This window comes from Tursiops truncatus, chromosome X (assembly GCF_011762595.2).
Source record: "Tursiops truncatus isolate mTurTru1 chromosome X, mTurTru1.mat.Y, whole genome shotgun sequence".
In the NCBI taxonomy this organism is placed as follows: Eukaryota; Metazoa; Chordata; class Mammalia; order Artiodactyla; family Delphinidae; genus Tursiops; species Tursiops truncatus.
The window spans coordinates 64,587,715-64,615,584 of record NC_047055.1 but is presented as its reverse complement, the minus strand read 5'-3'; the positions used below and the strand labels follow the sequence as shown (position 1 = coordinate 64,615,584).

The following is a 27,870-nucleotide window of genomic DNA, read 5'->3' as shown; positions in this document are numbered from 1 at the left end:
AAGCTCCATGCCACCCAGACTTAGGCTTTTCTGCCCCAAGCTCCCTGCAAAGAAACAAGCCCAGCAAGGCTCCAGGGTAAGTTATAGCTTAATATGTGGGAATTGGTATAATTCCATGTGGGAAGATTGGTGGGGACAAGAAGATCTGGGACAGAGACAGATGTGAAACCAGTGTCCAAATTGAAAATGGTCCCTGGTTTCTTATTTCAGACTTATTACAGCAGGAGCAATCGTGACTTCCCTTGAGTCTGACTAGAGTGCAAAGTTAGGGTTAGTGCCATCAGTCTCCACCATTATTCCAGGAGCATGGGGTCTGTGATGCAGCTCAGTCTTTGCTGAGGGTTCTTTGTTTCTTTATCAACAAGGGAAGATGGCACAAAGTGGTAAGAAAAGAGTATCGTTGGTGAGATTCATTGGGAAAGCTTGACCTATTCAGTCAGAAAAAGAAGATTTGGATTTCTGCTCTGTATAAATTATCTAGTTGCTTAGTGAAGGAACATTTTTATGTATAAGCTCCTTGCTTTGGTAAGTTTAACTTTCACAGATACAGCAACAGATAGTAAATTCTCAGGAGAGAAAGAAAGAAAGTCAGATCATAGACTTTGGAGTTGAAGGAGCTCTTAGAGATCCAAATCCCTCACCATACAGATGGGAAAACTGAGAGACAGTGAAATGAAGACATTTAAGATAACCCAGCTAGTTAGCCGCAGAGCTGGAACTAGAACATGTATCTTCTAAATTACGGTCCCTTTTTCCTACAGAAGCTGGTATCTTCCAGAGAATACTGTAAATATATTTATAACTGTGTTGGATTTTAGGTTAGGAAAGGAGAAAATATCCTAGATGACAAAATCTGTTGAAAAGATTTCAAAGTCTGTTCAGAGGCATTTCTAGATCCTTTGAAAGCTGCTTTTCTGCCCAAGTTCAGACCTAATGGATAGCAGAGCCCAAAAAAGAGGCACCTATCTTTTCAGTAATTATTGTTCTTATTACGTTGAGTGCTAGCAATCTCTCTGGTTCTGAGACAAGATGACTGAGTCAAAAGGAGACTTCCAGTTCGGTAATCCTTCAAGGTGGACTGTACCACAACAGTTGGTACCAGGATCATCTTGGATAGAATGATAACAAGCTTTATTGTGCTTTTTGGGTGGAGTAGTAGTTTCAGTCCCAAGGATCCTGCAAGTGGGAACACTTTTATTTTGGTTTTTCAAATGGACGTGGGAGTCCTTGCCATTTCTATTAATTGAGGAGTTTATCCCTTAGCTGTGACACTGTCAAATTATTCACTGTTGAAAATATGTGATAGGTTGATATATTGAGGCTGAAAATAGCATGAACTATACTGAGAATCAAGTCATGCATTTGGGGTAATTATCTTTGGAATGGTTCCTTTTGAACAGAGGGCCTTCTTTGATCAAAGCAGTTCCTTTTTGGGCTCAACTGGAAAAGTTGTTGAGTGCAAGTTGTGCAGACTGCTCAAATCCTGGCAGTGGTGGAACACAAGGCTTCAAATGAGTAAGCATACTTCTGGATGGTTTTTGGTGGCTTTTCACACCTAGTTGTGTTTGAGGTAAGTGAGTTGATGTCCTAAGAGGCAGGGCGGTCTATGGACCTAATAAAGAGAACAGAGCTGTCTTTGTGAAACCATCTTTTCTACGTGTTCCAACAATCAGAACAATGACTGGCAGGAAGTATATGCTTTATTTAAAAACTTCTGCTCAAGACGTCTCATATTTCAGGTCGGGATATTTTATATTTAAGTGTTCATCTAGTATTGATTCACATGCATCACAGGCAGAGTGATGAAGTATATGAACCAACACACAGAGAGACAGAAAGTTTTGGTTCTAGCTCAAGTTCTGTCAATGATTCAGTTTTGACCTTGGACAAGTTGCTTTATTTTTCTGGGTCTCAGTAGTCTCACCTATAATAAGGGGGGAGGGGCTTGAAATAGATGGTCTTCAATTTCCTTCCTAGTAATACAAATGTTTGACTCTAGGCTCCTGGTGCCTGAGAAGAACTGCATATCATGAAGTGGTAAATAATGGGACCATAGTAGGGAAATCTAACTACAGTGAACCTTCTGGAAATACAGTCTAGATCTCAAAGGGAACTCAGTAATCTTTGCTAAGGGCCATTATACTTATTTCAGAGTAATGTCATCATGAGAGCTTCAACTTTTAGAGCACAGGCAAGTGTTTTGTAAATAATTTCCTTTTTTTTCAAACGATAAGATGCAAACATACAAAGGAGCAAGTTCTGTAATCTGATTTCCACAATGACAGTGTCACTCAATCAGTATTTCTCAATCTTTTAAGTGCAAAGTTCCATTTGAAAAACATAAAAATCTCACTAAAAAGTTATTGTGGACTTGCTTAACTAGGAACCAGACCTTGGACTCCTAGAAAAACCTATCCCATAACATTGACATTTTCCAAATACTGTAAGCCCAACAGCCAAAAAGATTTTTCAGATCTGCGCTTTCAGCAGTTTGTATTATATGGACAATAATTATGATTTCCAAATATATTTACTGTAATAAGGAATTTTCTTTTCAAGTAACACATGTTTTCCACTTTTCTAATTTAAGAATTATTGCATTAGTCTTACTAAATATTTCTCACATCTATCCTTTTGGGGAGATTTTCTAAACTCAGGGAAGTACAGCATCCAACCAAAGGCTCATGGAGATTACTCTCTGTACAAGTAAAGTGGAAATGAACTGCGATTTATTTAACATATACAGTGTACCAGACATGAAAATAGATACATTTTCTACTTAAAGATGTACATTTTCTATTTAATCTTTACAATGATATATGTTGCAGGCACTATGATCCTAATTTTATAAATGAGGAAGCTGAAACCAAGAGATATGGAGTCTTTTCAGGCTAGACAGCTGATAAGTGAGTCAAGATATGAATCCAGGTCTGCCCAAAGAACACGATTCTTTCCATCTCCAAAATCCTGCCCCAAGTACAAAAATAATGAATAATTAGGTCTCCTTCTTACCTTATTAAAAATCCAGTAAAGATGCATGCAGGGAAGTTCAATTCCAACTCTAAGATATTAGTTTGTGAATAGTCTAATTGCTTTAATTTATTTTAAGGGTAAAATAATTTTCACTTCTAATTTTTGGGAAAAATGTCTAGACTTGCAGAATAGATACAAACTTTTGTGTTTCTGACATCAAGCCAGGTTATTTACAGTTGATTTGAACTAATTCAGGAAATGGCAGAGTTCCAGATTCCAGTTGCTCTTCTTTGGCTGTGGTTATGAGTGATTGAATGAAGGACACCATGGTCATGGGTATAGGACTGGCTTGGATAATTCATGTGAGACTTCTGTGGTTTAAATAAGAAGAAAAAGGGGGAAAAAGACAAGTTACATTCCCAAATGGCCTGTAGATATATTCCCCTGGAGAGTGGGAAGGGCCTCCATCAGCAATATTTCTCTATTTAGTTTTCACTTCTCCTCCCAAGATGACAAGCCCACATACTGGCCCTATTATCAAAGAAAATAGGAGACAAAAATTTGACAGACATGTTCATTTAGTGGTATTAGTGACTTAATGATGAGGGGTGAAAAGAGGGAGAGGATTAAGAGGGCAAAACTTTATAGAGTTGTGCTAGGAAAAGAGCAGTTACTTTGATGCCAGAAGCCTATGTTCTACACTCTTCACTCTGCCACTTGCATAGTATTCAGGTAACTGTGATCACTTCTTGAAGTCTCAGTTTCCTGATCTGTAAAATGGGGATGATATCCTCTGACCTAATTTGTTCTATATATGGTGTACGATATGCATATATATATATACATTTAATAATGATTAACAGCAATTATAGATGTAATAATGGTATGTAAAGTGTAAATCAGCAGGTAGGTTGAGATGGTGGCAGCTGTATCAGTGATGGCAGTGGCAGTGCTGACGGTATTAGCTAGGGGTGGGGGTTTAGAGGAGCCAGGCCCATAACATCATGGCAAGTTAGATCAGAAGGTAGTTAACATGATCCAGTTCATATTGTCTTATTTTGATAATGAGGGAATTGAAACCCACATAAGGGAAGGGGATTAGCAGGACAACACAAAGAGACAGAATTTGAATAGTTACTAGAATCCAAGTGTTTTAGCTCCAAATCCAGTGTTCTTTTTAATAAATTCTACTGCTTGAGATTCCCCATCCTATCTGTCTTGTTATATTCAGCTCACCACTCTTATAAATACATTGTTCCAATACTCTATCCATAGATCTATTATGATTTGGGTTCATAGGCAAAACTCGTTAAAGATCCCTGGTTTTGATACTACCATACGCTGACACCTGGTGGGCAATCATTTGCCATATATGTATAGTCATAAAAGTGCTAGAAATAGAACCAAGATTATTAGCTTCTTCATCTTTGAAGAATTGTCTTATCCACAGAAATGTTACTTTAAGGTATTTCTGTGCAACAAATTGTTTGCAGAGAAGAATTTTAGCTGTCTCTGCTCATGAAGAGCCTCATTATGACTGAAATTGTAATAGCTGTGACTTTAAGAAAGAAACTTTATCCTGCTGAGCCTTCATTTTCTGATATGTAAAGGGGTATAATAATAATTAACTCAGAGTTCTCTCAAAGATCAAAGATAATATATTAACAGCGCTTAGCTAAAAACTGACAGGATGCGTGTGGAAACTTCTTGAACTTAGTATTTCACTGAAACTTAGGAGTCTGGTACAAATTCTGATGCTGCCATAAAATAAGTTCAGTTTGGCTGTAACTTTGTGAAAGCACAGCATTAAGCTAGTTGGTTGGGAAGTGAAGCTGCTTTGGGTAGACATTATTGGTACCTATGATGTTCTTGAACTCAGTCATAGTATGAGTCATATTTAGTGACATGACATACGTTTGTGCTCTGAGACAAAATTTAGTTATTTCCATAAAGTCAAGTGTTTAATGACAAAATTCTCACTTAACTTTATGGAATTCCTACTGGCTTTAAAATAAAAGGTTGGGATTACAGGCTTTGGAGTTTTTAGATTTGTTAGACTCCAACCTTATTATCCTTGCCTTGACCATATTTTCCTCAGTAACAAAGGGTGAAAAACTATTGCTGTTGTTCAGGAGAGTAGCTTTTGGGAGAGACATTAGAAATAAAAATGCCTAAGGCTCTGCTAATGTGTGCCTATTCTCCATAGTCTTACCTTTATAAACCAATGTGTATGAACTGAGATCCTACTACATGCCTAACCCTCTGCTAAACAAAATGAGGGATATAAAAGTGTAAGATACAGTCTTCCCTCATTGAGACTACATGCTTATAGTGTAGCCTAAAAGTCCAGTACAAATACAAAAAAGGAAGAAGTCAGAATAGGTTGCCCCATGCAAGGAAAAGATGACAGTTGAGATGGGATCTGGAGAGAGGAGTAAAATATTTACTTCTGAGATGGGATCCAGAAGAGAGGAGTTTGATGAAGTTTTAGTCATAATTTTTTTTTTTTTTTTTTTGCGGTACGCGAGCCTCTCACTGTTGTGGCCTCTCCCGTTGTGGAGCACAGGCTCCGGATGCGCAGGCTCAGCGGCCATGGCTCACGGGCCTAGGCGCTCCGCAGCATGTGGGATCTTCCCTGACCGGGTCACGCACCTGTGTCCCCTGCATCGGCAGGCGGACTCTCAACCACTTGCGCCATCAATGAAGCCCTAGTCATAATTTTATACCAATCTTCATTATCAGGAACATTCTTAAAGCTGCACACTGAAAGTGAATCTTGTTAGCTCGATCATGGTAGCTGATTTTCCTGCTCTGCTTATTAGATTAGAAGTCTGTGCTGGTCATTCCCTTTAGGGTTTAGCTCCCATTACAGACCCCTATTTCAAGAAGAGGCATCTCTATGAAGGTACTGGCCTTTGATGTAGGCAGTGTATACCCTGGATAGAGCATTGAACATTGGATAAACCAAGAGGCATTTACTTCTTTAAGGATGGTATTGGAGGCACTGGGAATTTAGCCCTCATTCTATCTGGGTGGTTCACAGTCATAGAGCTAGGAGCTCAAGTATATACTAAAGATATGGTATTTTCACAGGTTATAATTTTGCCTGGGTTGTATTTTCTGTGTGGTCCTGCTTAGCTGAGTTGGTTATGCAACACCAGTGAGGTTAAGTCTTTAGGATTAATCCCCACATGAGCCAGTTAACATCAATTTTTTTAATAGTGCTATATATTTAGCCTTGTTCTAGGGTGAGAGAGAGAGAGAGAGAGAGAGAGAGAGAGAGAGAGGGAGGGAACAAAATTTAGGGCATAACCCCTGACTTTACAAAGCTCACAGCCCAGTGTAGAGAGATTCATAAACAGATAAACAATAAAAGAGTTGTCATAAGGCAGAATATTTGCCCAGTTAAAATATTTACTAAGTGATTATGTGCTAATTATTCTGCTAGGTTCTAGAGATCTAAAGATGAGTAAGGCATGCTGTTTGGCTTCAAAAATGCTCATAGTTTAGTTAGAAATAAAGAGATATAAACGGAAACATTCTATAGCAGTGAGTGTATCGTTAAAGCAATCCCTATGATGACATGGTAGCCCAGATTTGCCTTTTTGATATATCATTTTGGCAGCAGAGTATAGAATAGATTTTAAGAGGGAAATCCTCAAAACAGGTAGATCAGTTAAAGAGTGTTTTAATAATCCAGAGAGAGAGGAGGGAGAGAGAGTGGGAGAGGGAGAAAACTTGGTTGATTGAATGAGAGTGAAGGGATCTAGGATTATTTTAAGGCTTCTGGCTCTTGTAATTGGATAGATGGTGTGGATAAGTAAAAGATCAGGGAGTATGATGAGTTTAGTTTTGAATATTTTTATTTTGAGACGCCTGGGAGACATTGAAATGGGAAATCTCCACTGAAAGTTAGACATATAGATTTAATATCTGAGAGGAGGCCAACCCTGGACATTGAGACATAAGAGTCATCTGGATATGGGTGGTAACAGAAGCCATGAAACTGGGTGATGTTACTTAGCACGAGGGCACTGAATAAGAAAAGAATATGCAGACCTTAGGAAAACAAACATTTAAAGGATGTGCAGAGATAAAAGAAACCATAAAGGAGACTCGGTATGAATGGATAGATAGTTAAGAGGAGACTCAAGAAAGAGTTGTGGCTTAGAAGCCAACAGAAGAGAGCATTTAAAAAACATGGAAACGATCAGACTGTGTCCAAGCTGGCAGAGAAGCCCTGCCTGATTTGGAAATGTGATGGTCACTTGTCGCCTTTATTAAAGTAGTTTCAGTGATGTTGTAAAGGTATGCATGTCACCTTGGAATGCATTAAAGAATGTATATAAAATGAGGAAAAGAAAACAGTCAGTGTCAAAAACTATTGTGAGACGTTTATTTAAGAAGAGAAGGAAAATGACAAAGAGCTAGAATAAGATGCATTGACAAGAGAATTATTATTTTGGGTGTTGGAGGGACTTGATGACAAATATCTAGCTGAGAGTGAAGGGCAACATGATGATCTAGGAGTGAAAGGGAACAACTAATGAAAGAAGATCCTGAGAAAGATAAAAGGGATTAAGAGCATGGGAATTCATCTTGTGCAATAGGAAAGACAGCTGTGTTGGGAAGGATGCAGTTGTAGATAAGATTGTGTGGGTTGGGAGGGGACAGTGGATGAAACTGAGTTGTTTCTCAACCAATAACCTCAATTTTCTTGTGATTTAAGGGGTAAGTTTCTCTGCTGAGAAAGTTGGGGGATGGGAGAACAGGAGAGAAGAAACTTTAGAAGAGCTGTGAAGGTGCTGCATAGTCAATAGGAGAAGAAACTAATCAGGCATGTGCAAAAAGAGGCTGGAGCAAAAAATCTTAGACTGGAGATCATACACTTCTAGTTTTAGCATTTCAAATATATACTGGTATTTTTAATAGAATCATTCAGCAGTTTGGATAGTAAAAAAGAAAATGGATTGTGGACTTGATCTGGGATTAAGACCTTGCCAGGCTGGTACGGCAGAAAAATCATGAGCAAAGAAGTTGATGGTTCTTGTGTGAGAATAGTTAATTTGACCATTTAATGTAGTCTGCGTAAGGGAGGAAGTAAAATGAGGGCGGGTGCCAGATTGGCCCAGGAGAAATGGCAAGATTTAGAAATTTAAGGTCTCTGGGAGTGTCTGGTGCAAGCTAGCATAGTGCAACTTGCAGTGAAGTTCAGTGATTTTAATGTTAGAGAAAGCAAACCATCTGAAGAGTCAGGAATTTATGAAGCTTGGCAGAGAGCACAAATTTGAAAAGTTCTGGAATAAGGAAGAGTTTACTTTTGACTCAGAGTGTCAGGAATAGTGAATGCTGTGAGCTGCTAATCTGAAAGGGCTTTGGTACAGTACAAAACTGTGATATCCTTGTATAACATTTGACATGTTTTATAAATGAAGTTATCTTTGACTCCTCAAGCAGTCTCCCAAACTGGTCAATTCCATATCTAACTTTTACTTGAAATTCTAATATTCATGCCATACCAGGTCAGAGCTTTTTTTTTTTTTTTTTTTTTTTTACTTCCTTGACTGTTGGAATAGTAGGATGATCAATTATTCTGTTTGTCCTGGACTGTCACCGAAAATATTACATACTGGGAAACCCTCAGTCCTAGGCAAACCTGGACTGTTGGTCACCCTACAAACTCACAACTAATTTGGACTTCCTGTCTCTGGTCTCCCAATCCATCTTCCACACTGTTGCCAGAGTGGTCTTTCTAAAACACAAGTATAGTAATATCACATCTCTTCACAGAATCCTTCAATAATTCCCCATAAAACCCTCCATGATCTAGCTGCATCTAACTTTTAAGTTGCTTTTCCCTTCCACTACCTTCTCCCAATCTAACCTCCTATTCCACCTTCCCCACCATCTCACCCTGTTTTCCAGCTGTTATAGAACACCTATTCTTCCTTTCTATGGGTCATTCATTTTTATACTTTGAGAACTTTGAATGCTCTTCATTCACCTTTGAAACTCTTTTTTCATCCCTTTTTCCTACAGCCTTCCCATTCCAGCTGCTTATTAAAAGTGAACTTATCCTTCAGGATGAGCTCTAAGACTCCTTTTCTGTGCAGGATTCATTTCTACTCTCACAGAAATTTCTTTGTTATCCCTTTCATGGCACATTTAAAAATCCATTATGGTTAGTTATTCTTATGTCTTTTACTCCTTAAATGACTATAAACTTCTTGAGGATGACAATCACGTATTATTCTTCCTTGAAATTTCCCACCCCACTACACTATCTTCATCAATTTACATATCAAATACACATAAAGCAGAATGTCCCTTTGCTGGATAAAATTATGAATTGCTAAATCCCAGATGAATGGTATTGATAATACCAAGTTCAGCCTTTCTTGAAGAGATGGGACTTGACCACAGCTTTGAAGGGCAATTTAGATTTAAATACAATAGTGTATAATTCAGGCAAAGTAAGGTTAACTTTTATCTCCTCCCCAGCCACCATCAGCAGTTTGTTCTCTAACCCTGTCCCTGTAGTGACTAATAAAATAATGCAGATAGCTTGACACAAGTGCCATCTTCTCTGGCTCGAGGTGATCTATCTCTCCTAATTTAATAGAAGCAGCCCAACATGGTTGAAAGAGCGTTAAGTAAGAGGCGTACAAACCTGACTTCTGGTCCTAGTTTCACCATATTTTAACCCTGTGACTTTGGACAGGGTACTGAGTTGTTCTTGAATGCATCTCTTTGTAAGCTAAACAATATGGTAGGGGTATTACTGATATCTGTCCTGCTTACCTCACAGAGATGATGCTGTGCCAACATGAGGATTTCTTATCACCTATGCCATTCACCTCAGTTCTTGTCATGCATTGGTTGTGACGTTGGAAATTAAAAAAAAATATTTTTTCCGCCAGACCAGAAGTTTCTCAGGGACAGAGATTATAGCAGATGATTCTATATTCTCCATAGAACCTAGGACAGAATTCATAGTATGATGCTTATTAAACATATGTTGGTTGAGTGTTGGCCTCCAAGGCAGCCAGAACCCTTAAAAGGCCAAAGAAAAAAGTAAATACACAAGTTGTTTTCCTTTTATGCTTAATTTCCATGTGGAAAATTAAGCTCTGGGGACTACAGATGTTACCTCTCACTCTTGTTCCAAGTCCCACACGTAGGTGGGTAGGAAGCCATTCGCTGATGAGATGAGGCAGGTATATATTTCATTTGCAGAATGACAATCAACAAAAATAAAGGGTTGAGAAGCTTTGGGAAGCAGATCACAAGGACTACCCTCTCCCTGAGGCCTAGATAATAGTGTTGATGGTACTCTGAGATGTTGGGCTGTGCTGGTATCTACCTACAGGATATGTCTGACCACCTCTGATTCTAAATTGAATATTTTGCTCTTTTCTCAGGCTTCTGAAGGCATGTTTTTTCTGAGTTGTAATGGGTAAGTGCAGCAAATATTGATGATAATAGCCCAAATCAGGAGACAACTTTTGAGGGAAATAAAAAACAGTAGAAATATTGGGCTGGCCAAAAAGTTCATTCGGGTGTTTCCATAAGCTCTTACCCAATATATTAGTTGACATATCAGGGCTTGCATTTTTACTTAATGATTCCAAATAAGGACTTTAAACTATTTTGTATGCAATTGAATCCAATTATATCACTTTTCTTTGGGTGCTTACCATATAGCCAAGGCTAAGTCTTGGCTATATGGTCATAAACAGAATAGATCTTTTTATGGCACTAATAGAGCTAACAGCACAGTGAACGAAATAGTCAATAAAAACTGAGCAAACATCTACATTACACGTGTTGATGTTACGAAGAGAAATTGGACGGAGTGTGAGAGTATGTAATGCTATGTAGGATGGCCTAAATAATAGTGGCAGTGAAGATGTCTCTGACCTGCAAATTGAGGTTAAAGGAGACAGATATGTGAAAAAGAAGGAAGATAATTCCAGACAGAGGAAACAACGTGTGCAGATGTTTTTGTCAGGAGAAAAGCTTGGCTTGTTCTAGAAACTGAAAGCTTCTCAGTATAATTGAAACAGTAGTGAATGAGGAAAAGAATGGCATGAAGTGATGTTAAATGACACGGGAATGGCCTTCAAGCCATGGTGAGAAGTTTGGCCTTAATACAATAGAGAACCAACAAAGGATTTTAGACAGGAGAATGACAAGATATTTCAAAGAAAAACCACTTAGGCCACAGTGGGGAAGAGGTTAGAAAGGGTTAAGAGATGACATAGTCCCTGCCATCAAGGAGTGCAAAGTCTAGTTAAACAGAAAGACATGTTAGCAGAATTTCAGTGTGTGTGTAGTAAGTGCCATGACAGAGGTAAGGGAGTATGGAGACAAGCATGGGTTCCAATTCTTATATACCACCTCTACACTATGCAAGTTTTGTGACTTTGGCACAACTTATTTAACCTCTCTGGGTCTCAGTTTTCTCATTTGTAATATGGAAATAATCATTGAGTTGCTATAAGGATTAATGAGATAATATGTGCTTAGCTTGTAAATAGATGGAAGCTCTCAATAAGCAGTAGCCATAATTAATGTTAATGTTAGACACAGTATGGGGTTGAACTGCAGGAGACAAGACTGGGGTGCCGGGAGTCCAGTAAGGCATCTTCTACAATAATCAAGAGGAATGATGACAGTGGCCTGGGTTAAAATGGCAACAGTGTAAGTGGAGATGGATTGGAGATAGATTTGAGAGATTTAAAGGAGACAGAATCACCTGGTTTCTGATTAGATATGGGTGAAATATAGTGATAGGAGTTGAATGAATTCCCAGTTTCTATCTGTAGTGTCTGGGAAGAGAGTCATGGCACAGACAGAGAAGGGGAGCTTAGACTCAAGAGTGAATCACCAATCTTGTACCCTTTCCTGAGAGAGGAACCAAAAATATGTCTAGATTGAAGGGAAGAGAGACTAGTATCACAGGGGGCATGAACCAACCAGAAATAGTCAATAATAGAGCCAGAGCCAAAGAGAGAGACACAGAGACAGGAGCAGGGGCAGAGACTGAGAGAAGGAACATGTTCTGACTTTGGCCCTTCCATTCAGCCTCCTCCTGTTAGTGGCTTCTTTGGTTGTTCTCCATTCTAAAATTTCAGTAGTGTCACAGATTGTTAACAGGAAGCTAAATGTTCCCTGAGAGAGTTTATATTTTCACCCTACCCCAAAAAATTCCCCCAGTCTCCCATTACCATGGGGATTTTACATTTAATTGTCACCAGACATATTTGGGGAAAAACCCTTCCTACCTCCCCTTCAGTCTGGAGAAGAAAAAAGATTTTGGAAAGCAGGTCATGTAAGTCTCTAAACTTGAAATAAACTGAATTGCAGAAGCATAAGAAACCACAGAAACAAAATAAATTGTGAACATAATGCTGTTCTGGCCTAATAGGACTCTTTTATTTAGCACAGAGGTATGAAAACAACCTGCCCATTAGTAAGTGAAATTTTCTGTACCAGTGAAGCAGAAACAAATATCCATGTTTGTAAAGTGCAGAAGTGGAAGTGTGAATTTGGTGGGTGTGAGTTGTTTTTAGTTCTTAGAACTGTAATGCACTTGATATAGCCTCCCTTGTTCTCTCACAAGCTTATGCATAGATAATAGATAATAGTAGAAACAGGATCAATACTGAAGTAATATGGAAATAATCACTGGGCTGCTATGAGGATTAATGAGATAATATGTGCAATAAAATGTGAGATAATATGTGAGATAAAAGTGGGTGGTAAGGAGGGGTGGGTGACATGTGTGGGGACAGATGTTTAGTTATATCCTGATGGCATAGCTAGAGTAATTCTAATGTTACAAGATCATAAGGTCCTACTATGGGGTTAGAAAGGTTCTGCCATAATGTGCCCTCCAGATATCACAATGATCCTCATTCTATTAAAAAGTCCCTCCTGAGCAGGGAGAGGCAAGTGGTATAATGGAAATAGCACAGACTTTGGAGCAAGTCAGGCATGGTAGTAAATCCCATTTTTACCATTTTTTAACTTTGTTACCTAAGACAATTTACTGAATCTCTCTGAACCTCAGTTTCTCATCTGCACTATAAGAGTAATAATAGTAACTTACGATGGTTGTGAGAATTGAATTATGTAATGCATGTGAAAAATTCCATTGCAGATTCTGGGGTACATCATTGATAGACCATTATAATTATTTCCTTTCTTTTCACCTGTGAGTACCCCTCTACCTTTGTTCTAAGTCATACATACACAAGCAAGATGACTGCATGACTCTTTAGGATATATCACAGATAGGTCAAATAGGGAGTATAAGAGGAGGGAAAATGAAAGTACTCTTTAGAGTAATGGTAGCTTATAAAGTTGACTCTCTTTTATCTGTGAATTAATCCTTTGTGGTTCTGTTCTTTTATCACATTTCTATTCCCTGGAGTAGACTTAGAATGATATAGGAAGTCATTCTGCTACTTATGAAGAGAATCTAAAAGAGGCCACTCCTTTGTTTTTGTAAACATACTTAAAACAAAACAATACCAACAACAAAACTGCACCTGAGAAAACCTCAGTACTTTTTTTTCCAATTCTAGCTCTAAAGGCAAAAAACATTCCTGCAGTATGGACAGAAGTTATGTTTGTAAAATTTGTCTTTGAGAGGAAAACAAATGATGGGCAGAAGGGTGTGTGTAAAGATTAACCACCTTTTTCCTCCTTTTTGAAGTCCCAGATCTTTCATTTAGTAGATGTGTGGCCTTAATAAATCCCTCTCTGGGCCTTGCTTCTTCTACCTGTATCATATGGTGGCTGAATTAAATGTTTTTTAAAGGTCCTCTTCAGTCCAAATTTCTACAAATAAAATAACAAGGTTGTTGCTGTCCTGCCATTCTTATTTGCAAACAGCCTGCATAAATCCATGGCCAGAACTTGAGAAGCCCTAAAAATTATTGTATATTCCCCATGTCTTACATATAATACACAATAAAAACTATACTAAAACATAAAATAAATTAAGGAAGTCCAAAAAACTTTCTCATTATGATGAATAATGAAAAAAATATTAAATCTTAAATTGTTTCAGAAAAATGATTTTGGTGGCCTATTTTGCTGGTACCTTAATCAATGTTCACTGTGGCTGTTGGATAATCTGCCAAGACATGATGTCACACCAGTACAGAATTCCCCTTAGACAGAGAATAGGTCTCTTCCCTTCCCAATTACATAAGGGAAAATATCCTGGTTCAGCTTCTAAATCCATATATTACTGAAAATTTTCACGTAAATTTGGAATGAAACCTAAGCTAAGAGAAAGAGAGAAAATGCATGAAAACCACCAGCTATTGTGATAGAATAATAAGGAGGTAATATTCCCAAGCCCTGAAAATCAACCAGGATACTGGTAATGCAGGCTAAAGGAGGCAGATCTGTTTTCCAGGTGCTGTGATGCCAAGTTAGGAAGTCAGGACCCAGTGAGCAAGGTGGCAGACAGAAGAGAGGCAAGAAGACCTGAACAACAAGACTGGATTTCTACCATTGCAATTGGGAAGTAGTGAACAGTGGTCATCCCAACCAGAGCTCGAGGCAAAAGAAGTCTTGATACAGAAGAAACAAACTCAAATATCACATTCTTTTTCTGTGGTTAGAAAAACAGATGGAATATTTCAAGACTTCCTTACCTGCAAGACACATCTTTGACAATCTGGTAGGGCAAGGCAGTTGGATGACAATTCCATGGTTCTCTAACTGATTCACTGGGTGACCTTGGATCAATAGTATATCTTCCTTGAGCATCTTCTTCATCTGTAAACAAATCCCTTCTAATTTTAATACCCTATGACTCTGTAGGTATAAAAACATATCTGGTGACACTTCATCATAGTTTTGATTTGCTTTTCTCTAATAATTAATGATGTTGAGCATCTTTTCATATGCTTGTTGGCCATCTGTATGTCTTCTTGGAGAAATGTTTGTTTAGATATTCTGCCCATTTCTTGATTGTTTTTTTTTTTAATTAAGCTGTACAAGCTGTTTGTGTATTTTGGAAATTAAGCCCTTGTCAATTGCATTGTTTGCAAATAATTTCTCTCATTCAATAGGTTGTCTTTGTGTCTTGTTGATGGTTTCCTTTGCTGTGCAAAAGCTTTTAAATCTAATAAGGTCCACCTTGTTTGCTTCTGTTTCCATTACTCTAGTAGATGGATTTTTTAAAAAAAAACTATTGTGTGATTTATGTCAAAGAGTGTTCTGCCTATGTTTTCCTCTAGGAGTTTTATAGTATCTGCTCTTACATTTATATCTTTAATCAATTTTGAGTTTATTTTTGTGTATGGTGTTAGAGAATGTTCTAATTTCATTCTTTTACCTGTAGCTGTCCAGTTTTCCCAGCACCACTTATTAAAGGGATTGTCTTTCCTCCATTGTATATTCTTGTCTCCTTCATCATCAGATTAATTGACCATAAGTGCGTGGGTTCATTTCTGGGCTTTCTAAAATGTTCCATTGATCTATATGTTTTTTTCGTGCCAGTATCATACTGTTTGATTACTGTAACTTTGCAGCATAGTCTAAAATCAATGAGTATGATTCCTCCAGCACCTTACCTTTTCTATTTTTTTAAACATCTTTACTGGCGTATAATAGCTTTACAAATGTGTGTTAGTTTCTGCTTTATAACAGTGAATCAGTTATACATATCCATATGTTCCCATATCTCTTGCATCTCCCTCCCTCCCACCCTCCCTATCCCACCCATCTAGGTGGTCACAGAGCACCGAGATGATCTCCCTGTGCTATGCAGCTGCTTCCCACTAGCTATCTATTTTACGCTTGGTAGTATATATATGTCCATGCCACTCTCTCACTTTGTCACAGCTTACCCTTCCCCATCCCCATATCCTCAAGTCCATTCTCTAGTAGGTCTCACTCTTTACTCCCATCTTGCCCCTAGGTTCTTCATGAAATTTTTTTTCTTAGATTCCATATATAAGTGTCAGCATATGGTATTTGTTTTTCTCTTTTGGACTTACTTCACTCTGTATGACAGACTCTAGGTCCATCCACCTCACTACAAATAACTCAACTTCATTTCTTTTTATGGCTAATATTCCATTGTATACATGTGCCACATCTTCTTTATCCATTCATCTGTTGATGGACACTTAGGTTGCTTCCATGCCCTGGCTATTGTAAATAGAGCTCCAAAGAACATTCTGGTACATGAGTCTTTTTTTTTGCGGTACGTGGGCCTCTCACTGCTGTGGCTTCTCCCATTGTGGAGCACAGGCTCTGGATGTGCAGGTGCAGCGGGCACGGCTCACGGGCCCAGCCACTCCGTGGCATGTGGGATCCTCCTGGACCAGGGCATGAACCAGTGTCACCTGCATTGGCACGCAGACTGCCAACCACTGCGCCACCAGGGAAGCACAGTATATGACTCTTTTTCAGTTATGGTTTTCTCAGTGTACATGCCCAGTAGTGGGATTGCTGGGTTGTATGGTAGTTCTATTGTTAGCTTTTAAGGAGCCTCCATTCTGTTCTCCATAGTGGCTGTATCAATTTACATTCCCACCAACAGTGCAAGACGGTTCCCTTTTCTCCTCACCCTCTCCAGCATTTATTGTTTCTAGATTTTTTGATGATGGCCATTCTGACTGGTGTGAGATGATATCTCATTGTAGTTTTGATTTGCATTTCTCTAATGATTAATGTTGTTGAGCATTCTTTCATGTGTTTGTTGGCAATCTGTATATTTTCTTTAGAGAAATGTCTATTTAGGTCTTCTGCCCATTTTTGGATTGGGTTGTTTGTTTTTTTGTTATTGAGCTACATGAGCTGCTTGTAAATTTTGGAGATTAATCCATTGTCAGTTGCTTCATTTGCAAATATTTTCTCCCATTCTGAGGGTTGTCTTTTCATCTTGTCTATGGTTTCCTTTGCTGTGCAAAAGCTTTTAAGTTTCATTAGGTCCCATTTGTTTATTTTTGTTTTTATTTCCACTTCTCTAGGAGGTGGGTCAAAAAGGATCTTGCTGTGACTTATGTCATAGAGTGTTCTGCCTATGTTTTCCTCTAAGAGTTTGATAGTGTCTGGCCTTACATTTGGGTCTTTAATCCATTTTGAGTTTACTTTTGTGTATGGTGTTAGAGAGTGTTCTAATTTCATACTTTTACATGTACCTGTCCAGTTTTCCCAGCAACACTTATTGAAGAGGCTGTCTTTTCTACACTGTATATTCTTGCCTCCTTTATCAAAGATAAGGTGACCATATGTGCATGGGTTTATCTCTGAGCTTTCTATCCTGTTCCATTGATATGTGTTTCTGTTTCATAGATAATGAGTCTCATAGATAATGAGTAGGTCTTTATGAAATCCAGCACCTAACCATGGTAGTGCCCCCAAGATCAAGCCCATATCTATTCCCCTACCTCATCTCTTAACTACTCTCTCCTTCATACCTGAACTCCAGATACATTGGTCTTCTTTCCATTATTTAATATGTTAAGCTCATTCTTGTCTTAGGGCCTTTGCCTTTGTTGTTCTCTCTGCTTAGAATGCTTCTCCACTAGGTCTTCACGTGGCTAGCTCCTTCTCATCATTCAGGTTCAAATGTCACCTCCTCAGAGAAGCCTTCCCTGATCATACAATCTACAGTAGATATGCAGTTACTCTTATCAACTTATCATATTATAATTTTCTTCATAGAATTCTCTGATTTTTTCTTTTTCATTGATTTATTCAGTGTCTGTCTATATCACTGTCCAAAAAATATAGGTTCCATGAGGGCAGCAATCATATTGCTCTGTTTCAGTATAATAACTAGTACATAGTAGACACTCAAGTAATATTTTTTGAATGAATCAAAGTGGGAGAACCGGGATGGCAAACCAGGTCTGTATGACTTTAAGGCTCTTGCTCCATACTGCCCCTTTTATTTATTTATTTTTTTACACCTTTATTGGAGTATAATTGCTTTACAATGATGTGTTAGTTTCTGCTTTATAACAAAGTGAATCAGTTATACATATCCATATGTTCCCATAAGTCTTCCCTCTTGCATCTCCCTCCCTCCCACCCTCCTTATCCCACACATTTAGTTGGTCACAGAGCACCGAGCTGATCTCCCTGTGCTATGCAGCTGCTTTCCACTAGCTATCTATTTTACATTTGGTAGTATATATATATGTCCATGCCACTCTCTCACTTTGTCACAGCTTACCCTTCCCTCTCCCCATATCCTCAAGTCCATTGTCTAGTAATCTCACTCTTTATTCCCATCTTGCCCCTAGGTTCTTCATGAAATTTTTTTTCTTAGATTCCATATATAAGTGTCAGCATATGGTATTTGTTTTTCTCTTTCGGACTTACTTCACTCTGTATGACAGACTCTAGGTCCATCCACCTCACTACAAATAACTCAACTTCGTTTCTTTCTATGGCTGAGTAATATTCCATTGTATATATGTGCCACATCTTCTTTATCCATTCATCTGTTGATGGACAATTAGCCTGCTTCCATGTCCTGGCTATTGTAAATAGAGCTCCAAAGAACATTTTGGTACATGACTCTTTTTTTTTTTTTTTTTTGTGGTACGCGGGCCTCTCACTGCTGTGGCCTCTCCCATTGCGGAGCACAGGCTCTGGATGTGCAGGCACAGTGGGCACGGCTCACGGGACCGGCCACTCTGCGGCATGTGGGATTCTCCTGGACTGAGGCATGAACCAGTGTCACCTGCATCGGCACGCAGACTGCCAACCACTGCGCCACCAGGGAAGCCCGGTACATGACTCTTTTTGAAGTATGGGTTTCTCAGGCTACATGCCCAGTAGTGGGATTGCTGGGTTGTATGGTAGTTCTACTGTTAGCTCTTAAGGAACCTCCATGCTGTTCTCCACAGTGGCTGTATCAATTTACATTCCCACCAACAGTGCAAGACGGTTCCCTTTTCTCCACACCCTCTCCAGCATTTATTGTTTCTAGATTTTTTGATGATGGCCATTCTGACTGGTGTGAGATGATATCTCATTGTAGTTTTGATTTGCATTTCTCTAATGATTAATGTTGTTGAGCATTCTTTCATGTGTTTGTTGGCAATCTGTATATCTTCTTTGGAGAAATGTCTATTTAGGTCTTCTGCCCATTTTTGCATCGGGTTGTTTGTTTTTTTGATATTGAGCTTCATGAGCTGCTTGTAAAGTTTGGAGATTAATCCTTTGTCAGTTGCTACATTTGCAAATACTTTCTCCCACTCTGAGGGTTGTCTTTTGGTCTTGTTTATGGTTTCCTTTGCTGTGCAAAAGCTTTTAAGTTTCATTAGGTCCCATTTGTTTATTTTTGTCTTTATTTCCATTTCTCTAGGAGGTGGGTCAAAAAGGATCTTGCTGTGATTTATTTCATAGAGTGTTCTGCCTATGTTTTCCTCTAAGAGTTTGATAGTTTCTGGCCTTACATTTGGGTCTTTAATCCATTTTGAGTTTACTTTTGTGTATGGTGTTAGAGAGTGTTCTAATTTCATACTTTTACATGTACCTGTCCAGTTTTCCCAGCAACACTTATTGAAGAGGCTGTCTTTTCTACACTGTATATTCTTGCCTCCTTTATCAAAGATAAGATGACCATATGTGCGTGGGTTTATCTCTGAGCTTTCTATCCTGTTGCATTGATCTGTGTTTCTGTTTTTGTTCCAGTACCATACTGTCTTGATTACTATGGCTTTGTAGTATAGTCTGAAGTCAGGGAACCTCATTCCTCCAGCTCCATTTTTCTTTATCAAGATTGCTTTGGCTATTTGCGGTTTTTTGTGTTTCCGTACAAATTGTGAAATTTTTTGTTCTAGTTCTGTGAAAAGTGCCAGTGGAATTTTGTTAGGGATTGCATTGAATCTGTATATTGCTTTGGACATTCGAGTCATTTTCACAATGTTGATTCTTCCAATCCAAGAACATGGTTTATCTCTCCATCTATTTGTATCATCTTTAATTTCTTTCATCAGTGTCTTATAATTTTCTGCACACAGGTCTTTTGTCTCCTTAGGTAGGTGTATTCCTAGATATTTTATTCTATTTGTTGCAATGGTAAATGGGAGTGTTTCCTTAACTTCACCTTCAGATTTTCCATCACTCGTGTATAGGAATGCAAGAGATATCTGTGAATAAATATTGTATCCTGCTACTTTACCAAATTCTTGATTAGCTGTAGCACTTTTCTGGTAGCATCTTTTGGAATCTGTATGTATAGTATCATGTCATTCGCAAACACTGCCAGTTTACCTCTTCTTTTCTGATTTGGATTCCTTTTATTTCTTTTTCTTCTCTTATTGCTCTGGCTAAACCCTCCAAAACTATGTTGAATAAGAGTGGTGAGAGTGGCCAACCTTGTCTTATTCCTGATCTTAGTGGAAAAGTTTTCGGTTTTTCACCATTGAGGACAATGTTGGCTGTGGGATTGTCATATATGGCCTTTATTATGTTGAGGAAAGTTCCCCTATGCCTACTTCCTGGAGGGTATTTATCATAAATGGGTGTTGAATTTTTTCTAAAGCTTTTTCTGTATCTATTAATATGATCATATGGTTTTTCTCCCTCAATTTTTTTTTTTTTTTTTTTTTTTTTTTTTTGCGGTACGCGGGCCTCTCACTGTTGTGGCGTCTCCCGTTGCGGAGCACAGGCTCCGGACACGCAGTCTCAGCAGCCATGGCTCACGATTGCAGCTGCTCCGCGGCATGTGGGATCCTACCAGACCGGGGCACGAACCAGCATCCCCTGCATCGGCAGGCGGACTCTCAACCACTGCACCACCAGGGAAGCCCCTCCCTCAATTTTTTAATATGGTGTATCACATTGATTGATTCACGTATATTGAAGAATCCTTCCATTTTTGCAATAAACCCCACTAAATCATGGTGTATGATCCTTTTAATGTGCTGTTGGATTCTGTTTGCTGGCATTTTGTGGAGGATTTTTGCATCTAGGTTCATCAGTGATATTGGCCTGTAGTTTTCTTTCTTTGTGACTTCTTTGTTTTGTTTTGGTATCAGGGTGATGGTGGCCTCTTAGAATGAGTTTGGGAGTGTTCCTCCCTCTGCTATATTTTGGAACATTTGGGAAGGATAGGTGTTAGCTCTTCTCTAAATGTTTGTTAGAATTCGCCTGTGAATCCATCTGGTTCTGGGCTTCTGTTTGTTGGAAGATTTTTAATCACAGTTTTACTTTCACTGTTTGTGATGGAACTCTTCATATTTTCTATTTCTTCTTGATTCAGTCTCGGAACATTGGGCATTTCTAAGAATTTGTCCATTTCTTCCACAGTGTCCATTTTATTGGCATAGAGTTGCTTGTAGTAATCTCTCATGATCCTTTGTACCTCTGTAGTGTAAGTTGTCACTTCTCCTTGTTCATTTCTAATTCTATTGATTTGATTCTTCTCCCTTTTTTCTTTGATGAGTCTGGCTAATGGCTTATCAATTTTGTTTATCTTCTCAGAGAACCAGCTTTTAGTTTTATTGATCTTTGCTATCATTTCCTTCATTTCTTTTTCATTTATTTTTGATCTGATCTTTATGATTTGTTTCCTTCTGCTAACATTGGGGCTTCTTTTTCTTTTTTCTCTAGTTGCTTTCGGTGTAAGGTTAGGTTGTTTATTTGAGATGTTTCTTGTTTCTTAAGGTAGGACTGTATTGCTATAAACTTCCCTCTTAGAATTGCCTTTGTAGCATCCCAAAGGTTTTGGGTCCTCGTGTTTTCATTCTAATTTGTTTCTAGGCATTTTTTGATTTTCTGTTTTATTTCTTTAATGATCTGTTGGTTATTAAGTAGTGTATTGTTTAGCCTCCATGTGTTTGTATTTTTTACAGATGTTTTCCTGTAATTTATATCTAGTCTCATAGCACTGTGGTCGGAAAAGATACTTGATTTGATTTCAATTTCTTAAATTTACCAAGGCTTGGCTTGTGACCCAAGATATGATCTATCCTGGAGAATGTTCAATGAGCACTTGAGGAGAATGTGTATTCTGTTGTGTTTGGATGGAATGTCCTATAAATATCAATCGAGTCCATCTTGTTTAATGTGTCATTTAACGCTTGTGTTTCCTTACTTATTTTCATTTTGAATGATCTGTCCATTGGTGAAAGTGGGGTGTTGAAATCCCCTACTATGAATGTGTTACTGTCGATTTCCCCTTTTATGGCTGTTAGTATTTGCCTTATGTGTTGAGGTGCTCCTATGTTGGGTGCATAAATATTATAATTGTTATATCTTCTTCCTGGGTCAATCCCTTGATCATTATGTAGTGTGCTTCATTGTCTGTTGTGATAGTCTTTATTTTGAAGTCTATTTTGTCTGATATGAGAACTGCTGCTCCAGCTTTCTTTTGATTTCCATTTGCATGGAATAACATTTTCCATCCCCTCAATTTCAGTCTGTATGTTTTCTTAGGTGTGAAGTGGGTCTCTTGTAGACAGCATATATATGGGTCTTGTTTTTGTATCCATTCAGCCAATCTGTGTCTTTTCCTGGGAGCATTTAGTCCATTTACATTTAAGGTAATTATCAATATGTATGTTCCTAATCCCATTTTCTAAATTGTTTTGGGTTCATTATTGTAGGTCTTTTCCTCCTCTTCTGTTTCCTGCCTAGAGAAGTTCCTTTAGCATTTGTTGTAAAGCTAGTTTGGAGGTGCTGAAATCTCTTCCTTTTTGCTTGTCTGTAAAGTTTTTAATTTCTCCATCAAATCTGAATGAGATCGTTGCTGGGTAGAGTAACCTTGGTTGTAGGTTTTTCTCCTTCATCACTTTAAATATGTCCTGCCACTCCCTTCTGGCTTGCAGAGTTCCTGCTGAAAGATCAGCTGTTAACCTTATGGGATTCCTTTGTGTGTTATTTGTTGCTTTTCCCTTGCTGCTTTTAATATGTTTTCTTTGTATTCAATATTTGATTATTTGATTAATGTATGTCTTGGCCTGTTTCCCCTTGTATTTGTCCTGTTGGGACTCTCTGTGCTTCCTGGACTTGATTTACTATTTCCTTTCCCATATTAGGGAAATTTTCAATGATAATCTCTTCAAATATTTTCTCAGTCCCTTTCTTTTTCTCTTCTTCTTCTGGAACCCCTATTATTCTAATGTTGGTGCTTTTAATGTTGTCCCAGAGGTCTCTGAGACTGTCCTCAATTCTTTTCATTATTTTTTCTTTTTTCTGCTCTTCAGTAGTTATTTCCACTATTTTATCTTCCAGATCACTTATCCGTTCTTCTGCCTCAGTTATTCTGCAATTGATCCTTTCTAGAGAATTTTTAATTTCATTTATATTGTTATTCATCACCGTTTTTTTGCTCTTTACTTCTTCTAGGTCCTTGTTAAATGTTTCTTGTATTTTCTCTATTCTATTTTCAAGATTATGGATCATCTTTATTAACATTATATTGAATGCTTTTTCAGGTAGACTGCCTATTTCCTTTTCATTTTTTAGATCTGGTGGGTTTTTACCTTGCTCCTTCATTTGCTGTGTGTTTTTCTGTCTTCTCATTTTGCTTAACTTACTGTGTTTGGGGTCTCCTTTTCTCAGCCTGCAGGCTCGTAGTTCCCGTTGTTTTTGGTGTCTGTCCCCAGTGGCTAAGGTTTGTTCAGTGGGTTGTTTAGGCTTCCTGGTGGAGGGGACTTGTGCCTGTGTTCTGGTGAATGGGGCTGGATCTTGTCTTTCTGGTGGGCAGGTCCACGTCTGGTGGTGTGTTTTGGGGTGTCAGTGGCATTATTATGATTTTACGCAGCCTCTCCGCTAATGGATGTGGTTGTGTTCTTGTCTTGCTAGTTGTTTGGTATAGGGTGTCCAGCACTGTAGTTTTCTGGTTGTTGAGTGAAGCTGGGTCTTTGTGTTTAGATAAAAGTCTCTGGGAGATTTTATTGTTTAATATTACGTGGAACTGGGAGGTCCCTTGTGGACCAGTGTCCTGATCTTGTCTCTCCCTCCTCAGAGGCACAGCCCTCATGCATGTCTGGAACACCAAGAGCCTTTCATCCACATGGCTTTGAATAAAAGGGATAAAATTTAGAGAGAAAGACAGAAACAAGATAAAATAAAATAAAATAATGTAAAATACAATAAAATAAAGTTATTAAAATAAAAAAAAATTAAGAAAAAAATTTTTTAAAGTAATAATAATAAAAAACCATAACGGACAGACAGGACCCTAGGAAAAATGGTAAAAGTAAATCTATAGAGACAATATCACACACAGAAGCATACACATACACATCTACATAAAGAGAAGAAAAAAATTATATATATCTTTGCTCACAAAGTCCACTTCCTCAATTTGGGATCATTCGTTGTCTATTCAGGTATTCTACAGATGCAGGGTACATCAAGTTTATTGTGGAGGTTTAATCCTCTGCTCCTGAGGCTGCTGGGGGAACTTTCTCTTCTTTGTTCACATAACTCCCGGGGTTCATCTTTGGATTTGGCCCCGCCTCTGTGTGTAGGTCGCCTGAGGGCGTCTGTTCTTCACTGAGAAAGGACAGGGTTAAAGGAGCAGCTGATTCGGGGGCTCTGGCTCACTCAGGCCGGGGCTAGAGAAGGGTATGGATGCATGGAGGGCCTGCAGTGGCAGAGGCCAGCGTGACATTGCACCAGCCTGAGGCACACCGTGTGTTCTCCCGGGGAAGTTGTCCCTGGATCACGGGACCCTGGCAGTGGCAGGCTGCACAGGGTCCCATGAGGGGAGGTGTGGATAGTGACCTGTGTTTGCACACAGTCTTCTTGGTGGCTGCAGCAGCAGCCTTAGCATCCCATGCCCGTCTCTGGGATCCGCGCTGATAGCCGCGGCTCATGCCTGTCTCTGGAGCTCTTTTAAGCAGCACTCTTAATCCCCTCTCCTCGCGCACCAGGAAACAAATAGGCAAGAAAAAGTCTCTTGTCTCTTCAGCAGTCCAGACTTTTTCCCAGACTCCCTCCCGGCTAGTCGTGTTGCACTAACCCCTTCAGGCTGTGTTCACGCCACCAACCCCAGTCCTCTCCTGGGATCTGACTGAAGCCCGAGCCTCAGCTCCCAGCCCTCGCCCGCTCCGGCGAGTGAGCAGACAAGCCTCTCAGGCTGGTGAGTGCTGGTCGGCACCTATCCTCTGTGCGGGAATCTGTCTGCTTTGCCCTTCTGACCCCTGTTGCTGTGTGTCCTCCGTGGCTCCAAAGCTCCCCCCCACTGTCACCCACAGTCTCCTCCTGTGAAGGGGCCTCCTAGTGTGTGGAAACCTTTCCTCCTGCACAGCTCCCTCCCACTGATGCAGGTCCCGTCCCTATTCTTTTGTCTCTGTTTTTATCTTTTGTGCTACCCAGGTACGTGGGTGAGTTTCTTGCCTTTTGGGAGGTCTGAGGTCTTCTGCCAGTGTTCAGTACGTGTTCTGTAGGAGCTGTTCCACATGTAGATGTATTTCTGATGTATTTGTGGAGAGGAAGGTGATCTCCGCGTCTTACTCTTCCGCCATCTTGAAGCTCCTCCTCCAGCACATTTCTTTCTCAAGATTGTTTGTCTATTCTGAGTCTTTTGTGTTTCCTTGAGGTCTCACCTCACACTGGTCACAATGGTTATCATCAAAAAGTCTACAAATAATAAATATTGGAGAGGGCATAGAGAAAAGGGAACCCTCCTACACTGTAGGTGGGCATGTAAATTGGTACACCCACTATGGAGAACAGTATGGAGGCTCCTTAAGAAAACCAAAAATGGTTATCATATGATCCAGCAATCCCACTTCTGTGCATATATCCAGAAAAGCCAAAAACTCTAATTCAAAAAGGTACATGCACCCTAATGTTCATAGCAGCACTATTTACAAAAGACAAGACATGGGAGCAACCTAAGTGTCTATTTACAGATGAATGGGTGAAGATGTGGTTGTATATATATATATAATATATATATATATATAATATATATATAATATATATATATTATATATATATAATATATATATATAGTTGTGTGTATGTGTATATATATATGTGTATATATATATATATATATATATATATATATATATATAAATCTTACTCAGCCATAAAAAGAATGAAATAATGCCATTTGTAGCAACATACATGGACCTAGAGATTACCATACTGAGTGACGTAAGTCAGACAGAGAAAACCAAATATGATATGATATCACTTCCATGTAGAATCTAAAACAATGGTACAAATGAACTTATTTACAAAACAGAAATAAACTCACAGACATAGAAAACAAACTTACAGTTACAAGAGGGGAAAGGGAGAGAGGGATAAATTAGGAATTTGAGATTAAGGGGTACACACTACTGTATATAAAATAGATTAAAAAAAAGGACCTACTGTGTAGCACAGGGAACTATATTCAATACCTTGTAATACCCTGTAATGGAAAAGAATCTGATATAACTTAATCACTTTGCTGTACACCTGAAACTTTGTAAATCAACTATATTTCAATTAAAAAAAATTCTGGGTGTCAGCTATAGTACTGGTTAACCATTATACCCTTTTTCTTTCTTTTTTTTTTTTGTTTTGTTTTGGGCAGGGATCATAACTTCACGGCTTACCTTGATGAATATACTGAAATATTCAAGATGGGCAGCAACAGTACCAGCAATGCTGAGAATCACTGCAATGTCACTAATTTGACATTTCAATACTCCCTCTATGCCACCACCTACATCCTCATATTCATCCCTGGTCTACTGGCCAACAGTGCAGCCTTGTGGGTTCTGTGCCGCTTCATCAGCAAGAAAAATAAAGCCATCATTTTCATGATCAACCTCTCTGTGGCTGACCTTGCTCATGTGCTGTCCTTACCCCTCCGGATTTACTATTACATCAGCCACCACTGGCCTTTCCAGAGGGCCCTTTGCCTGCTGTGCTTCTACCTAAAGTATCTCAACATGTATGCCAGCATTTGTTTCCTGACATGCATCAGCCTTCAGAGGTGCTTCTTTCTCCTCAAGCCTTTCAGGGCCAGAGACTGGAAGCGTAGGTATGATGTGGGCATCAGTGCTGCCGTCTGGGTCATCGTGGGGACTGCCTGTTTGCCATTTCCCATCATGAGAAGCACAGACTTAGCCAACAACACTGAGTCCTGCTTTGCTGATCTTGGTTACAGGAAAATGAATGCAATGGCTTTGGTTGGGATGATTACAGCTGCTGAGCTGGCAGGATTTGTGATCCCAGTAGTCATCATTGCATGGTGTACCTGGAAAACCACTATATCCTTGCGACAACCACCAGTGGCTTTCCAGGGAATCAGTGAGAGGCAGAAAGCACTGCGGATGGTTTACATGTGTGCTGCAGTCTTCTTCATCTGTTTCACTCCCTATCATATTAACTTTATTTTTTACACCATGGTAAAGGAAACCATCATTAGCAGTTGTCCCATTGTCCAAAGCTCACTGTATTTCCACCCTTTTTGTCTATGCCTTGCAAGTCTTTGCTGCCTTTTGGATCCAATTCTCTACTACTTCATGGCCTCAGAGTTTCGTGACCAACTATCCCGCCATGGCAGCTCCGTGACTCGTTCCCACCTAATGAGCAGGGAGAGTGGTTCATCAATGATTGGTTAAAAATAAAATAGCTCTTTGATTATGGCTTTGTTTAACTATGTTTCCTGGCTTTTTCCAAAGGTGGAAATGACCAGCCAGACAATTTTGTTAATTGAACTTTGGGAACAACAGAAATAGTTGTGCTCACAGGGTTGTGATGGTGCAGGGAGAGTGTGAAAAATGTGGGAGAGGAAGAGAAGATGGGAGTTGTATGTTTCCTCTTTGAAATTCAAGGCACTTTCTTACTTAAGAGATCTAGATCAAGGCTTTACAGATGTTTTAAACAAATGGAAATTGGATATTTTATCTTAAACCTTTCTTTATTAAATGTGATGTTGTTAAT

General features: G+C 39.0%; 1 protein-coding gene across 7 annotated transcripts; it reads left to right on the top strand.

Annotated features, from left to right (window-relative positions):
- On the top strand, window positions 1-27,870 carry LOC101335889 (putative P2Y purinoceptor 10). 7 transcript variants are annotated; one of them, XM_019932189.3, is made up of 4 exons: window positions 50-76; window positions 1,401-1,570; window positions 10,395-10,429; window positions 26,513-27,870. In XM_019932189.3, the coding sequence occupies exons 2-4, from the start codon at window positions 1,532-1,534 to the stop codon at window positions 27,546-27,548; spliced, it is 1,110 nt and encodes a 369-aa protein (XP_019787748.2). In that variant the 5' UTR covers window positions 50-76; window positions 1,401-1,531; the 3' UTR covers window positions 27,549-27,870. The 7 variants fall into 7 exon arrangements, with proteins under 7 accessions (XP_019787749.2, XP_004325744.3, XP_019787748.2 ...); XM_019932190.3 differs by lacking the exon at window positions 1,401-1,570 and having other exon boundaries at window positions 1-76; XM_073798817.1 differs by lacking the exon at window positions 10,395-10,429 and having other exon boundaries at window positions 54-76; window positions 1,401-1,515.